We start from the raw sequence: 17,389 nt of genomic DNA, 5'->3' as shown, positions 1-17,389 counted from the left end.
GTGATTTTAAGTTGTAAGTTGGACTCTTCATCTCTAAAGCAACAGCATCCAGGACTGTGTACGACTGAGATACTCGTCACTGTGGTAACAGTCTACGAGACTCCACCATGCTGTACTTCCAGGTGGTGATTCTGGCAGCTACAGTGATGCTGGCTTACTACTGCGAGTTCACAGACACTTTCAGTCCAGCACAGCAGGGCTTCATCTGCAGAGACCCGACTTTGGCCAAACCAGATCCTGGACCTGAACAGGACAGCCTCATACAGCCTGTCATACTGTACTCTGTGGTGGGTGGACTGCCTGTTGTGCTGGTAAGTCTGACTGTGATTTAAACACAGTAACAGGACAGATGTTAAAGATATGAGTGACAGATGTGATGGGTTGCAGGGGTGCAGGGAGGCTCAGTTTGACTGGCAGGTCCCTGAACAGGACAACTGCAGCTGCTATGGTAAATAAAACACTGTACATGAATATACACAGTCTGAGCACATTTTAATTTCGACAAAAGCAAGATCAACACTTGCATATATGTATGAGAGAGTTTAAAGCATCACACTGCAGTTAACAGCAAAAGAACAAACTGAGATGAAAATCTTAAAGCTGCAGTAATCAATGTCTTATATTAAATGTCCATATAGTCTAAAGGTCCATGTATAGTTTGATTATAAAGCAGGTCTAGGTGCTATATTAATACTTAAGTTTTCTACCTAAATATGACACTTGAGGTTTAATTTTTCCTTAGCTGAGGGTGTTAATTAAGGGAACAGAATTTCTCAAAAATATCTCCTTAGTTAAGGAAAATCATTAAGGCATTTGCAGCAGTGAAAGAGATTTTACAGCTGTAAAATTCTACAGTTTCTATAGAGACCAATGATTTGCTGCCATTAGGGCTTGTTATAGCTGTTATCACTTTTGCAGAAGCCGCTGCCATGTCATCCTCCTGTTGTTTTGAAGGGAACTTCAGCACAGTGTTCAGCAGACGGCCACAGTGTTTAAACCCTGTGAGTGACCTGGCAAACACTGCTGATCTGTGGACATGAAACACCTTGACTGTACCTGACTGGAAAGATTATTGTGGCATAAAACCATAGAGTGATCATGAAGCTGTGGAATGTCGAATGATCCAACTTCAGTCGGTCGGGCAAATCATTAAACTGACCATAAACTTTACTGCACCCCTTTTCCCTTAGGTCACTAAGGTCTTTTGTGCAATGGTTTAACTGACTTTAAGTGATTCCTTAAGTATAAGACTAAGCGTAGTGGAGATAATGATAATATGATCAGACTGGGCGCTAGTTCAGTGTTTGTCACTAGGTTCACCCCGGGGTGTCGGCCAGAACACCACTTAAGGCCAAGTTTCCAGAGTATAGATAAATAAAGGGCTGAGAGACGTAGATATGCCGTTTACTTCCTTTCTTTACTTCTCCCTTTGCAGCAACACATACAGGTATTCCAGTGTTCATGCAATAACAGCTGGATGTTATGGTTGTGTAGTTTTTCTACAAAGAAAGAATAGCAAAATACAATTGAATGAAGGATAACAATACATATACATACATTACTTTCACCCATATGCAGTAATATGCATAATATTACCAACCTAATATAAACACTAATTGTAAACAGAGGAAGTAACCAAATGGCTACAATTACACTTCTCTCTCTCCTTTACACTATCACAGGAACAACCAAACCCAAAACAATCATTACACAGGTTTCTCAGACATATTAAGACTGTGTTAAGTTACTGCTAATGTTGACATAACACTTCCTGTTATTTATGATTCGTGTTAAATCCTCCCGCTGACGAACCGGCAGGATGCTTTTATTGTGAAACCTACAGACACGCTACGTCCTGTCACCGAGTTAGCATAAGTCAGGTGAGCCGAGGGCCGTAGCTAGCGTGCATAACCCGGCTATCATTAGCATAGTGATCACATGGCGAGCACCTAAGCTCCGACTTCTCCTCCACATTGGCTAACAGAAGTTATCTATAGCTGCATCAACACAAGGAAATACAATACCACAAGTAATGCAGCGAATAAATACTCACTGTTTCATTCACGCACAGAATCACTTGGAATAAAGTTTTTGCACTGCACAACCGTAGCCCATCACTCGACTGAAGCCCACAACTTTTTTACTGCGTGACGTCAGTTACGATATCTCACCGTCATGTGGGTTGATTCACCCTATAAATTACCAGCACTGAATAAACAGATACCTAATAGCACATCAGACATAGAAGCCCCATATGGGCAACAGGACTTAATACTATAACTCTTAACTTTGAGGCCTTTTCTACACTAAGATAAGGAGAAATACTTAAATAATTAAGTGAACATTTTAAGGAAACCTTAAGCAGGAGACTTAAGGTTGATTTGTGCAACTGTTTTTATTTTAAGGAAACCTTAAATCAGACTTTAAGGAAAATCTTAAGGGATCTGAAGAGGGCTTTGTGCAACCGGCCTCTGAGCCTTAAAACGAGCTGTCAGGACTTCTGTAACTTTGTGATGTCACAACAAAGCAGTCACTGCTCTCAGCCACCCCCCAAGCAACGCCCACCTGGACCCACCATCCAACCTTTGCAGGATTTGGTTTCTCTGAGTGTTTACCTGAAATCTATATTTTAAGATGTATTTTAATTGGATCACTCAGTAAACAGTTAGCCAATGAGAAGAGAGGCTCAGAGCCTCCTCTCCTCTGATTGGCTCACTGACCTGTTGTTACTAGAGCTCCAGAGAGAAGCCTGAGAGAGGAGATGGAAAACTACATGACAGATGATTGCACATTATATAAAATCCAAGCATTTAGATAACCTCCTTCAAAACTAACATCCCTGCACCTGCTTGTTTTCTTCTTCTTTCATGATGTGTTGCAGATTTCGTCTGTAGAGCTGGTTATCTTTCTACTTCACTCAAACAGCCTTTACGACCAAGACAAGATTGTTGTGATGGATGACTGTTGCTACGTGAACCCTATGGTGCGCAGGACCTTCCGTTTCCTTGGTAATGTAGTTAGTTAATAGATAATTTGCTCTAATAAACTAAAATCTTTTGCTGTTCTCTTCATTTTAATTCATAAAGACGTTTGTTAGATGTTTTGTGGTGAAATCAAAAGTGCTACCTACTGAATATATATGTCATGTCTTGGTGATTGTAGCCACCTGGCTGCTGGGCTCCGACCAGCTCGCTCTACACCTGATGTTGGCAGTTCAGCCTTTATTTTATGGGTAAACAAGTAAATCAAATCAAGTTCCAAATTATTGTACAATCAAATTGTTGTACATCCTTCATCATGGCAAAATGTGGTCCTGGAGACACCTACTACAACAGGATCTACCACAGAGGTGGTTCTGAGTGTATTGCTGTTTATATGTCTGTGTGTCTGTGGACAGATTTTGTTGCTGTGAACGCATCACCACTGTGCAGGATACAGTCACCAGACTTTACAGGTGTGTAGCTGAGATACAAATGAAAGCTAAGTTTGAAGAGCTGGTGTGATCCCATCGGAAGACGCTCCCTAGTTTCCTTTTTTTATTTCACTTGGGAATTACAACAAGAATTTCACCCTCACAATTAGAACACTGAAATAAAATGGTGGACAGTAAATATATCGCATTAAAGAGTAAACAGGAATCAATTTTAAACAAGTTGCCATTATAAAAGTGTGTTTAAACAGGAAGAGACAAATTTTCATGTAAATTTGACATTTGTATGGACCTCAGCCTCTTCTCAAGAACTGTCCTTAACAAAGACTGAATGAATCTACATTTATGGCATAGAAGCCCTCTCTCTCTCTCTCTCTCTCTCTCTCTCTCTCTCTCTCTCATATACAGTTTATGCAGTCATACTGCCTCAGACTTTTGCTTCACACCCTATTTGAACACACAATAACACTATACTTTTCTTGTTATGATCACAAAACTGTGAAAACAACTTTTTGAAATGATGCCACTTCTGGGCTTCTGCACTAAACAAGTGCAATTTAAATATGTAACATCAACACAACCAACAGCCTCTGTTTTGTGTCACTGAGGTTGTTTATGTTACTTTCTGTGTGAGGTCAGGATTCATGCTAACACTGAAACACTATATTTAAGGTATAATGTGTAAGATCGTGCTACTTGCTCCACCTCCATAGAGGGCAGCATTTCACCTCTTTGCCCCTGTCAAGTTAATCATGTTGTTGTTTTCCCCATGTTCCTTATAATTTATTATTTATATGTGCATTTATTTTTGATAGCTAAAATTGTTGTCAGAACTGAAATAAATTATGAGTACTTGTAATACAAACAGTATGTTTTTATTTACCTATAAAAATATGAAGGCAAGGGGATACTGCATGACACATGGGTGTCAGGCTACAGCAGCATGAGGAAGGGATGATGACATCATCACAGAGGCAGAATCAGTAATAAGCTTTATTGTCAGGTAGGTTTTTACTTACAAGATATTTGGCTTGGTGTTTGATGCAGTATCCAATAAACATATTAACAGGAAATAACAAAAAAAATGTAAAATACTGCAACAGTCAAAAAGAGAAATATACATAGATACACATATCAAAAAAAATAAAACTTTGAAAAAAACTATGTACAGAAGTGTTGACAAAACTCCTGCTGAGCAGGATGTGCAGAAGATCACAGTAGAGACAATATGTGTTCTGTGCAGGGATAATACTCTGAGGTGTTACTGTAATGTGGTTGTGTTATCCATTGTCATTGCGACTAGATGTCACACTAGACCAACAACATCTCAGACCAAAACAAATGCGTCGTCGGCTGCACGAATGAGACTGATGGAGCCGGTAAAGACTTTATAGATGTTTTGATGGTCCACCGGCCGACTGGGATTTGAGCCAGTAGTCCACATGTCCAGTCCACCTGCACTCTGGTCTCATCTATTTCTGTGTCTGAAGTCTTTTTAAAGGAAAACGTGGTTTCTTCTTCAGTGGGGGAAATTTTAAAGGTCACTTTCGTCTGAACGCAGCGTACTGCACTGTTTCTCATCTGTGGGCGGAGCCTGTGTGTTTATAAACATGGGAGGACCCATGGCTTATGAAGAGGGACTCACATGCACTCACATTCACTAACACACACGTATGTGCACTAACTTGCACATGCTACCAGGCCAGCTACCAAAACACAGACCAGAAAAGCTCAGATTACATCACACACAGAGGGGGTGTGGCTTAGTTTTCTGCTCAGGACGCCATAACTCCTCTCTGTCTTTACATAGAAAATAGTTGTTTACTATTGTTGTTTAAAATCTTGTTTACAGAACCAGAGACCTCAGTGCTAACATTTAAACTGCATCAATGTGACTGATTTAGTTCAAATACACTTTCAACTAAAATCTGAATCTTTCTATGTCAGTGTACAGTAACATGCTGCTTTTAAATCATCTAATCTGTGTGTATCTCTGCAGGTGTCTACATCTTTGGTCTGTTTTCAACAGACATCTTCGTCAATGCAGGTCAGCTGGTCACAGGAAGTCTGGCTCCTTACTTCCTGTCTGTTTGCCAGCCCAATTACACCGCCCTCAGCTGCCAGGACACCGCGTACTTTGTCAGCCAATCAGACGCTTGCACTGGTGACCCTGATGACGTCATGAGAGCCAGGAAGACGTTTCCCTCCAAAGAAGCTGCACTGAGTCTGTACACGGCAGTTTATCTAGCAGTGAGTGGTTCACTTTAAAGTAGCAGAGGCAGAAACCAGTTTATCACCAGCACATGCCTCGCCATACTGTCACTGAATAACCTTTCCCTGCAGATGTACATCACATCATGCGTTGGTTCCAGTGGAGGTCGACTGACAGGCCCCCTCCTGAGTATGTCATTGGTCGGTCTGGCTGTGCTGACAGGCATCAATAGAGTGGCCGAATACCGAAACCACTGGAGCGACATCATAGCAGGACAAGTCATCGGGGGAGCTATCGCCGTCTTTCTTGTCAGTAATTATTCATTTAATGAGCTGTAGCCATTTTTCAGTTTTCATGTTCAATGTGATGATGATGTTTAACGTCCCCGACAACCTCTGTAGTCTCATTTACACACTTGTTAGCAGCCGGCCTTTTTTAACAGACGTGAAAGCTTCAAGAAATCAGGACTGGAGTATTTACTGACGTATTTTATGTTGTAGAATAAGACGTGAAAATGTATTGATCTTGTGTTAACACAGACCTTATTTAAGTCATCTTTACCAAAAACACATTCAAAGAACCACAGACTTCAGGACCAGGGAACAGGAGGAGCTAAAATGCTCCTAACCTTACCTAAGTCAATTTTGCAGTTTTTGGGAGGCCCCTCTTCTGCAGCCTGGTTTGGTGTGGTGACCGATCAGAGCATCTGAGGCTCAGCTTGTCAGGATCAACTCTACTTTTTAGGGTAGCTCAACATCCAGCGTACTGTTACCTTCTGCTGTAGTTTATCAGCGTCAGCGTGGCAGTGATGTGACACATTGATGTTTGCAAAGATATGTCAAACAAGACCCAGTTAAACCTTAAAACTTGCATGGACCTCTTATGTTGAATGTATGAAATTGAGGACGTAGTTGAAAACTGTTGTGAAACTGCTGTAAACAACTGACATCATTGTGTCATATATGTGTTCTGCTAAGTGTCAGAACATGCACAGTGAAGGCCAGGAACACACTAGCTGTGTGGTGTGTTCATGGCGGCTGCGAAACATCTAGGTTTCATTTCAGTGCCCATGTTAACGGGTAAGAGCGACACACTGCCTCGCGTGTCTCACACATCACAGTTATGTCATGTGATCTAGAGATTGATGTTTTGCGTATTTTTCACAGGAGATCCATCTCTTAGCAGAAACAGGCAGAGAAAAGACCTGTTGATGTCACAGTGACATCATAGCAGCAACATCACATAAAACTGACTCCTTCCACTATAATTTCTATGTCTAGACTGAATCTGAATATGACACCGACATGAAAAATATAATATATTTTTTAACCATTTTCAGCAGCTGCATGTGGAGACAGAGACATTTTAGTGACGTTTTCTATTAAAAATGAATCAGAAATGAATTTATAATGAAAAGATATACAACATTCCAGTGACCTGTAAACTCTATGTAGAGAGACAGAGCTGCAGCAGCTGAGACACAGCAGAGACACAGCCGGTCGGCAGCTCAGCCGCCACACTAATGCAACGCAGGCAGCGTGTTCCCACCATAAGCTGGCAACACTGCAGGCTGTTAACACCAGTGTTTGCGCCAGTTTATTTTGAAAGAACAACAGCCAATGGGGAGACACCAACTTAGTCACGTGGTATTCAGCTGAGCAATAGTGGAAATATGATCACTCAGTCAGTCAGTCAGTCAGATTATATTGCTGACCCTGCTGTTGTGGTCCAGCCAACAACAGTCTCATGGACTGTTCTCTCTAAACTTTTCCATATAAATGTGAAGGTGAATGTAATGTATTATGGTAAACCTCGATCTACCATCACAAGCACTGTAAACTTCACATAGAGGGAAGGCACAGTACTCAAAACAAATAATGGTATATAACAAGTTCTTTTTAGTAAAATCAATAAATCATTTGAATAAATCAGAAGTTGTCAGTACCAAGTATTCTGATCAATTACCATTTGCATTTGCCTTCCCTGTTCCTCATATTCATCACTTCTTCAACTTAATTGAGATTATTTCTTTTAAAATAAATTCCGTTCATACTTTATAATTTTAAGAAGTTTTAAAAAACATCCAGAGCATCTTTTCAAAGTCACACAGCCACTCTGCAGCTGTACATTATCAAGTCTACAGTTGGCCAAATAAATGTAGGTTTATAGACAGCCGGCCTAATGGACTAAATAGCTGTAGGACACACACAGCCTACATGAGTTTGAATTCTTCTTTTACGTAACAAGTCATGCACGAATGACTGGGTCACTCTGGATCACAGAGACAATCTAAACACAAATGATAAAACCCTGTCTCCCTCCAGTCACAATAAAAGCTCCCCGTTTTATACAGTTCTTTACTCGTCTGTTGTGTGTGTGTGACTGTTTCTGTCTGTTTCTGATGGAATCACGAAATGACTTCTCTCTCTCTGTGCAGGTGGTGTTCGTGGTTCAGTATTTCAAGAAGAGACCTGGACTCCCTCAGAGTCCGTCTGATGACGGGACAGCTAACACTGATGAGGCGTCACTTCAGATGAATCACACCATGGGAACCAGTGTCAAATTTCTTGCTACACAGGTAACTTCACTTTTACACCTGTAAGTTGTTTTTTTCATGTATGATTGTACAATATACACAACTATATGTGGAAGCTATTATGTATTTGCAGTTTTTTTTGCAGCAGAGTTCAAATTCTATTTTAGAGGCATTTTTTTAAAGGTCCATCCAGTCTAAAGGTCTCTGTCCATGTGTAGTTTGATTATAGATCAGGTCTAGGTTCTATATTAATACTGTGAAAGTATCAAAGCCTCAGTCCACAGAGAAATGCACACAGCCTGTATTCAGAAACTGAGCCTTAAAACCAGCTGTAAGTCACTTCTGGAACTTTGTGATGTCACAACAAAGCAGTTACCACTGTCAGTCATGCCCTGGAGGCTCCCGTGAGATTCCATTGGGATGGGAGTCAATTAAAGTAGTAAAGTAGTAAAACCACAAATATATCTTCTTATGGATCAACACTCAAATACAATACAGGAGAAGAGGAGAATATGGAGATTTAATTGAATGTTTTTTTTCTTTCTTGGTTTTCTAGAGCCCAGGATCCATCACAGAAGTCACATGACTATGACCCCCCCCACGCCCCCACCCCCCCAACACACACACACACACACACACACACACACACACACACAACTAGATAACCTGGATGAAATGGACATCACCTGTTTGACGTCAAACCTGGACCTTTATTTTTCCTAAAACAGCCATATGTTGAGGTTGTTGCCACTTTTGTTTAAAGCTGCTTTTTGTCATGTTTGAGAATACACCAATCATTAACAAGTGAATTAACAAGTGAATTTTGAGTTATTAGTATAATTACTCCAAGCATTCAAATTACATTCTACATTCAATGGTTTTGAATTTGAAAATTGAACCACTGTTGTATTGGTTAACTTTTACGATACCACTGTATGTTACACTGTGAATGATGGTAGATGTGGAACCTTTGTTTAGAGGCAACGAATAGACGCTGACCTTCACTAAAACTGTGTATCATAAGTTCATATTTTACGTCATAGAATATATGAATCCACAGGTTACATGGTCTTTAAAGGGAAAACTGTGTGAAATAATGTAATGTATTTATGCTGCCTGTGTCTGGAGTTAATGGTCATAATAGTCATAGTTTCCCCTGCTGCTGGTTACACATCTGTATCTGTTCTCTCTGTCTTTTGTTCTTTATTTTGACCCCGACCACCCCCCACCCCCAACAAACAACAACACCTTCACTTCTTACAGTCTCTTTGTCCTTAGTACATTACCTGATTTGTTTTCTTGTTCATGTAAATTACTGTTATTACCATATTATATTATAACATATCACCTATTACTGTTATAAAGTATAGTGTTGTTCTTCACTTAATCTCACAGGTCAGCAAAGATATTAGACCTTTTTATTTTTTATACACTAACTGTGTTTTGTCCTCTGCCACTCATCCTAAAACTCCAATCATAATAATAAATATAATCAATACATGATAATAAATGATGTATAAATGATATGTCAGACACAGACTCATCAGGTAGTTTGATGTGTTTCGTTCTTGATCTGCTGTATACATGAAAACATATTTGTCTCTTTTGGATTAGTGCTAGTGCTTGTGTACAGATGTAAATATGACTTTCTTTATACATGAGTATGATAAACAGATACAGTAGTTTTTTTTTGTGATGTGTGGTCTTCTTCCCTGACTTCTCTGTTGATGACGGGGGAGAAAGAATGAAAATAAAAATGGTGCTTTAAACAACCCTGCAAATTAAATGTGATTTTTAAAGATATTTTACTCAGCTGTCTTGATTTTGATTTCTCACATTTTTAAAATTATGGTTTCAGAGATGACCCCTCAGATAATAACTGCAAACCAGTCTGAATGTTTCAACCTCGTTTCATCCTTTTATTAATTACTCAAATAAAATGTATTTAATACAGGTACTGAAAGTTCTCAGGCTGGACTGCAACAGCAGAGGGAGTGAGTGAGTAAGAGGTGAAAGGACAGTCAGCGCCTGAGCTGCTTCTGGCAGCTGCTGTTTGTCTGTCTAACTATAGAACAGACTCAGTTTATTCACAATCACAATTCACAAAATTCAGTGTTGTGATGGTGATGATGATGATGATGAGCCGCAGCTGCAGCTGACTAGTAATGTCAGTAACATCAACACAGTTGGATAAGAGCTGTTGACATTCACAGCTCCTCCTGCCAAACTCTTTTGAAATTTGTGTTTTGCCATTACAAATCCAAGAGTATTTGTCATTTATTTTATAAATTTATTGAATCTATTCAATGGTGTTTGTTAGATATATAATATTTCTTTAAGAAAAATAACAACTGGACACTATATTGATTCCTTACATGGACTAAAGAACAGAAAAGCAATAAAAACAGTAGAAACCTGTACAGGTTTTTTTTTTTAACTTTTTTGTTTCATCATCCTTATTATATATTGCATTTATTTCCTTCGTCTTTTACTGTATTTATTCTATTTGTATGTATTGTCCATATTTTACTATGCATCTTATTTTAGAAGTTATGATTATTTCCTCAATTTTTAATGTTTAATAGTTTTAATAAAATGAAATGGAAAATGTTTTGAATAATAAAGCATTTGGGTAAAAACCCAGTTACCACAATATCCCAACAACTCCCTAATCATATGAATAGTCATATCATCACATTAAAATAAATCATAAAATATTTCAAACACATTATCTTTAGTAATAATAATGAGTTTTATCATTATTACATTATTACATTACCAACTTACTGAAATACATCTAAACATTTTGACCCATTATAACCCAGTAATCTCTAATTGCAATATCAAAACATTTAGTTTTCCTTATTTTCTTTTTTTAAATGCAGGTACCGGAACATATTTAGGGCACACAACCAAAAAAAAACCAATGAAGCAGCACTAGCATCAAAAAGTAACAAAATTTTCCAGGACTCCCCTTCATCAAGTAAATGAATGAAATATTCCAAGAGGCACAATAACATCAAATGTAAAATTGTAAATGTATTTTATGCTATTATGTAGAAAAAAAACTCTGAGAATCACAATAATGATAAAAAATTAAAATACTTCTACAGGAGCTCTGAAAGGCAAGTGAAGTTTTTTCAGGTCTGTTTTCCAGAGTTAGTTTTTGTGAAATCAGGTGAAAAAAACTGTGAAACAAGAACAACAGTTTCACCAAAGAAAAACCCTGAAAAAAAAATCACCTATTTTTACAAATAGAAAACAAAAAAAACTTGGAAAACAACAAAAAAAAAATGTACGTAACAGTACATGCAGACCAGTCAGTGATGATGCAACTGATGGTTTTAATAAAATGCAGACTAATGGACTTTCTAGTGGTGACACTGGTCTCTTTGCTATTGGCTGACAGGCGGACATCAAATTGTCAATCAGCTGTAACACGACACACAGAGCCCCGCCCATCTACACCTGCCTCTGGGTGGTCTCGAGCTTCCCGCGGGACAGTGCGGAGGCACAAACAGCGTCCAGCAGCAGAGTGAGGTAAGTGACCTGAACACTGTCATGTGCATGTTTTGTTTTTATTATTTTAACGTAAAGTATGACGTGTTCTCTGGTTATCTGCACCTGTAGTAACACCCGCACCTCCAACTGTTCACTTGTAGTTTTCCAACCTGCAGCCTCATTATAGCTCCAGATAAATCAGCTGGAGAAAAAGAGTTCAAACAACAGTTGTGGAGGATTCGTGTTGAGCATCTTATTCCCACACTGGTTTTATGTGGACAGATGTGGTGTATTTAAAATAATAAAAATGTTGTAAGCTGACACACTCTGTTTGGTGAAGTGCATTTAGCCTTCAGGAGAGAACGAGCAGCACAGAAAGACAAACAGAAAGAGACGGAGATAAGTCCTTAATTCTGTTTAAGCTTCAGTTTCTCCGAGCTGCTGCCTGTCCCTGTGTCAGAGGGTCAGAGCGCCCAGCCTCCGCTGTAACCTCCTGGAAGGTAACAGCGCTGACTTTAATGTTCTACTCAGCTCTGTTCACTCAGGTTAAGTCTTATTTCAAGACTTTTGTAGATGCACACACACTCAGTGTTTATCCTCAGGAATGAAATGAAGTGACCTCATCACAGTGTATTACTCATATTCTTCCATAGAGGATTGAGGACTGATACTTGTAGGATTAGAGCACTGAGCAGGAGTGTGAGTGTGTGCATGAATCTACACACTTTTAGTCAATTAAGTGCAAAACTTGCAGATTTGAATCTCTCAACTTGACATGTTTCCATAGTCCTCGGTGCACTAGTGTCCTGCATCATTGTCCATACAGGAAGACAAATATCATCTCTCAGGACTTTACAGGCTCCACGTGCATCATTGCTGTTGCATGTTGGTGAACATGCTGCTCATAACAGTGGAACACATTCACTGCACTGCAATCAATATGACATTGATATTAATCAGTATAGAAAATAAAATGATAAGGTAACGAGCACATGGTTGTCACACTGATCAGCCACATGGTTGTTCTAACTGTTTATAGCTGGCAAACAGATGGTTCACACAGATTAGCTGCCTCATGAGCAGATTAGCTCAGTTCACCCACTGCTTTACTGACTGGTTGCCTGACTGACTGACTGACTAACTGACTGACTGACTGACAGACAGGCAAAGGTGTTTTCACTTGAGTTAGCACATGATAGCTAGAGAACAGCCTGTGTGAGTGGAGGTGGGTCAGTTCAGCCCCCGCCTCAGGCTGACAGGCTCCGTGTTTGTTTGAGGGAGGTAGGGCAGAATAACACGTCGTCTCTGTGTGGACCGAAAGGCTCGTTAAAGTGACATGGAGGCTGCTTTCTCCTGGCTGACCTCAGGCAGTGGATAACAGCATGTTTGTCTGGCTGTAAGTCATACTGGCGTGGATTGGTAAAATAAAAAAAATAATCAGTGTACATGTGTTAGACCAGTGAACTGGGTTTTAACATGGCAAATAGTGACCTGGAAATAGAAGCAGTAAATGTGTGTTTCCGTCTTAAGAATGCGCTCCACCCCCTCGACCCCTTTATACACCCCTGAACCCCCCGCTATAAACCTTCCTGACCCATATCTATATTAAACACACAGCTCCTCTGACTCCCCTCACTGACTCTGCAGGGGAATGAACCTAAAGAGTTTCAGTTATTTTTAAATGTGTTCTGCACCTGGGTGTTTTACAGTTAAATAAATAGACTCATTTATTTATTTGTGCTTTAAGGTTATTTATTTGTCAGGTTTGACAGGACGACCACGCCCCCTGCTGTTCAGCCACTCCTTCAGAACAGCATCCCAGGTGTGGGACAGCATGTATGCCCCCTCGTCCCGGTTCACTGTCCTTTGGGTCCGTTTTCCCATCTCAACAGTCTCCCTAATCCAACGGTGGTGCTTGTTGCTCTCTGATCGAATGACCTTGGCCTAGCAACATCACGTGACTCTTCTGAGGAAGACTGCACTTTCCTAAATTTCAAAGTCACAAAAATGATTAAAGTGACAATAACATTGGCAGAAGGGATGTAGTCAAAGCGTATGTAGAACCAACATCTCCTCCATCCTGAACATCCATCAACCCTCCCGTAGGAGCATCTCCTGAAATAGCACCACTACTGCAGCAGGCGTGCCGGACCTCAGTTGTCATGGATACAATAATAAACAGGCAACAATAACAACGTAGTTAACTTTGTTGAATAGTCATGGATAATAGAAACAACATAAACTCCTGGTTTCATGTGGGAATGGAACAGCGCTCTCCTGTGTCATATTCATCCATCCACCACAGCCTCCTCCTGACGTGGACTTTGTCTCTCTTTATACTACGTCACCACACTTTTCCCTTTGCTCCTGTCATCATTACTACGACCACTAGATGTCGCCTAGCAACGAAACCTAACTATGGGTCATAATAACCTGCTGTACAGACGACATGTGGGCTGGTTTCTTACAGGAGGACAGTTTCTTTAGAACAGTGGTATACCCACTAATGTATTTAAAAAAAAATAAAAGTTTTTATGAATCTAACTTACAGACCAGCTGAGGTCTGCCCTAAATAAATTGCAGGAGTGCTCCAAGAGGACCCAAGTGGCCGAGGGCCATGAACGGCTGTATCCCAGGTTCAAGTCTGACTGGAGACCTTTGTTGCATGTCATTGCCCATTCTCCCTCTACCTTCATTTTCTCTAAGACGAGCCTCGCCTCCATTACAGCAAATAAATGACTTTCATTCAATGTATCATCAGAGGAATAACTAAACATAAGACACACTGAGCAGAGAGAGCAGGAGAGAGAGAGGGAGAGATGACCAACTCTACGTATCAAACAGAGGGAGTCAGACATAAAGACCTGCCTCTAATAAAAGTCTGTTACGTTCTGGAGTTGAAGTAAATAAAGACTAAACTATTGTGGATCCAGACGGAGGCTGTGCTCTGTGTGAGAGACTGAATAAGAAAGATAGTCTGTCTCGGGCCCCATGGTTCACCTGGTGGAGCACGTGACATTTGGACTTTTAGTCCTTGCTGCGACGGCCCGGGTACGAATCCAGCCTGTGGGCCTCTGCTGTGTGTCATCCTCTCTCTCAGGATTTGACAATAGGTCCAGACATATATCAAGTTTTGACCTAGTCTCNTATTGTGGATCCAGACGGAGGCTGTGCTCTGTGAGAGAGACTGAATAGCAAAGATAGTCTGTCTCAGGCCCCTTGGTTCACCTGGTGGAGCACATGACATTTGGACTTTTAGTCCTTGCTGCGACGGCCCGGGTACGAATCCAGCCTGTGGCCCTCTGCTGTGTGTCATCCTCTCTCTCAGGATTTGACAACAGGTCCAGACATATATCAAGTTTTGACCTAGTCTTGTTTAAAGTGACACAATCAGTTTGTACTCCTGGCTTAACCCTGATGACATCATCAGAGGTCATCATCATCTCCACAGACCTGACAAAGCTCCTCCAGAGCAGCAGCAGATGTTAGACAACAGGGTGTCTGCATGTAGAAAAAAGCAGGGAGTCTTGATTATGACCGAGAGAAGTCGTCTTGTTCTCTTTCACAGACAGTAATGATGTAATATCTGAGTGCAGGCTGCACTTATTAACTATAAGTGGGATTGTTGTGACAGTGGATTGAGCTGCAAGAGGCTGTTCATCCTTCTTCTTAGAGTTTCAGACCCATAGGTCTCAGTTGCTGCTGCTACAGCTCATCCACTCATAATGAGCCAGTTTGAGCCAAAAACCTCAATTAACTTCGTTACTTGATTGAACACTGATTAATCCCTCCATCTCGTTTATGCTGCTCATACATGAGCATGTCCAGGTCTTGTTACTTTAATTAAGGAGTTATTGTTATATACGCATGGGATGTACTGAAAAAATGTGATGTCATAATTAATAATCATCCCTTTCATACTTTGGTTTGATGATTGAGTTGAGTCAGACATTTTGAACCCTGCAGGCTGAGCTGTTGTCCTCAGCACACTGTACACTATAATTAAACTATGTGCAACATACTGTATTATCAATGAAAACAACACTGCGATCTGACTAAGCATTCGATACCAATTTTCATTCAATTTTCATATTATGTTGCCACGGATACAATTCAGTTGGTATACAAAAAGTTTAATACCCAGCCTTAGTAAACAAATCAGTAATTCCATTTAAAACTTTAATGAAATATATGTTTTAAAAGCTTTTTCATTTTTGCTAAAAGTTATAATCAAATTATAGTAAAACCACAACAGGACACTGTGGACAGCTGGACCAGCAGGACGTCAACACTCCCCCCAGCAGCCGGCCCACTGACCCACTGGATATAAATAAAAGACTTGACCCTGCAGTGTATAAAAAGCCAGAGTGGTGTATCTGAACAGGAAGTCACAGGTCCCCGATACAGCAGCTGCTCCAGTGTTAGAAGTGTAGTCCTCCAGGTTTATGTTAATGAGTTCATGTAAAAACACCATGTGACAACAGTGATTGACAGTTAATAATAATAATATACAGTTCAACCAGAAATACCAGCATTTAAGTATGCTGAAAGATTTAAGTTAAAACATGATACAGAACCATCAAAACACACACACACACACACACACACACACACACACACACACACACACACGTATATAGAGCAGCTGTGGTGTCCTGTCAGACAGTTGTCTCTTGGTTTAACAGATCGTGAGGACACACAGCTCAGCTCTATGGGATGCCATCTAAATTCATATTAAATAAATAGATAAATGCATGAATAAATAAATACAGCTATGAAATTGCAAATCCTGAAATAAATAAATTAGGTAATATATGTAGAAATATATAGATAAATGTAAATATAAGTATAGTTAATTAGAAAAATACCTATACAAGTGAATAAATAAATAAGTAGTAACAGATAAATAGTGTGTGATTCAGAGCTGACCTGCTGCTAGTAGTACAGTGATGGTCGGGTGCTTGTTCTGGAGAGACCTCCAGCAGCACAGGAAGGAGCTGCTGTGTACATTGTGTATGTTGATACGGTTTGTGTATCTTTAAAATTGAGCACTCAAAAGTTGACAAACCGGTTTTCTTCAAATGATCATGTGATCAGGGTGGACGTTTCTATCTGCAGTAACAGGTGTAAAATGTAATGCATACAGAAGAAGCTCAGTCTTGGACTTGGACACTGTTTATTAAGACTGGTTTGGCAATTATTCCTCACAACAAGGGTTAGGTGAGGGTTAAAACAAGGGGCTCTGGCACAAGGTGACCATGAATGTTAAAAACACAGTCTCTTTATTAAAACCATCCATAACTGGTTAAAAATATCCCTGTTTAAAATAACAGTAAAAGGATAAAAAAATAAAATCATCATCTCATAATCATGACAACCAAACTGTACTTAAATACTTTATGCTGTATATGAGTGATACAGGTTCATCTTGTCCTGGATGATTCATGGTTAAATCTACTGGAATATTCTTCTGTTGTCTTTCAGTGCTTGTTTCACTTAATGATCATTAATGCTAGAAAATTTACTGTACAATGAAACACGACAGTGAGATACAGTATAGTCCAGTGATATCAATATGATTCTCATTGATCACATAAACTGGTGTTTTCCCTGCCGTCCATTTAAATCCATTTGAATGACTTTATGTTCTGCAGGCTGTCATTAATGTCTGGTTGGTGGTTTAATGAATGAATCTTATATTTCAGTGAAG

The 17,389-nt window shown here is 39.8% G+C and overlaps 1 protein-coding gene across 1 annotated transcript; it reads left to right on the top strand.

Moving 5' to 3' along the window:
- Positions 1–107: 107 nt before the first annotated feature.
- LOC111233828 (phospholipid phosphatase-related protein type 5-like) lies at positions 108–12,168 on the top strand. The gene is made up of 7 exons (XM_022761732.1): positions 108–311; positions 2,882–3,008; positions 5,430–5,680; positions 5,774–5,950; positions 8,080–8,220; positions 11,588–11,718; positions 12,108–12,168. Exons 1-7 carry the CDS (start codon positions 108–110, stop codon positions 12,166–12,168), a joined length of 1,092 nt encoding a protein of 363 aa, XP_022617453.1.
- Positions 12,169–17,389: the final 5,221 nt, after the last annotated feature.

Source organism: Seriola dumerili, unplaced genomic scaffold, assembly GCF_002260705.1.
Source record: "Seriola dumerili isolate Sdu_G_001 unplaced genomic scaffold, Sdu_1.0 BDQW01000432.1, whole genome shotgun sequence".
Lineage (NCBI taxonomy): Eukaryota > Metazoa > Chordata > Actinopteri > Carangiformes > Carangidae > Seriola > Seriola dumerili.
This window is presented reverse-complemented; position numbering and strand designations above follow the sequence as displayed.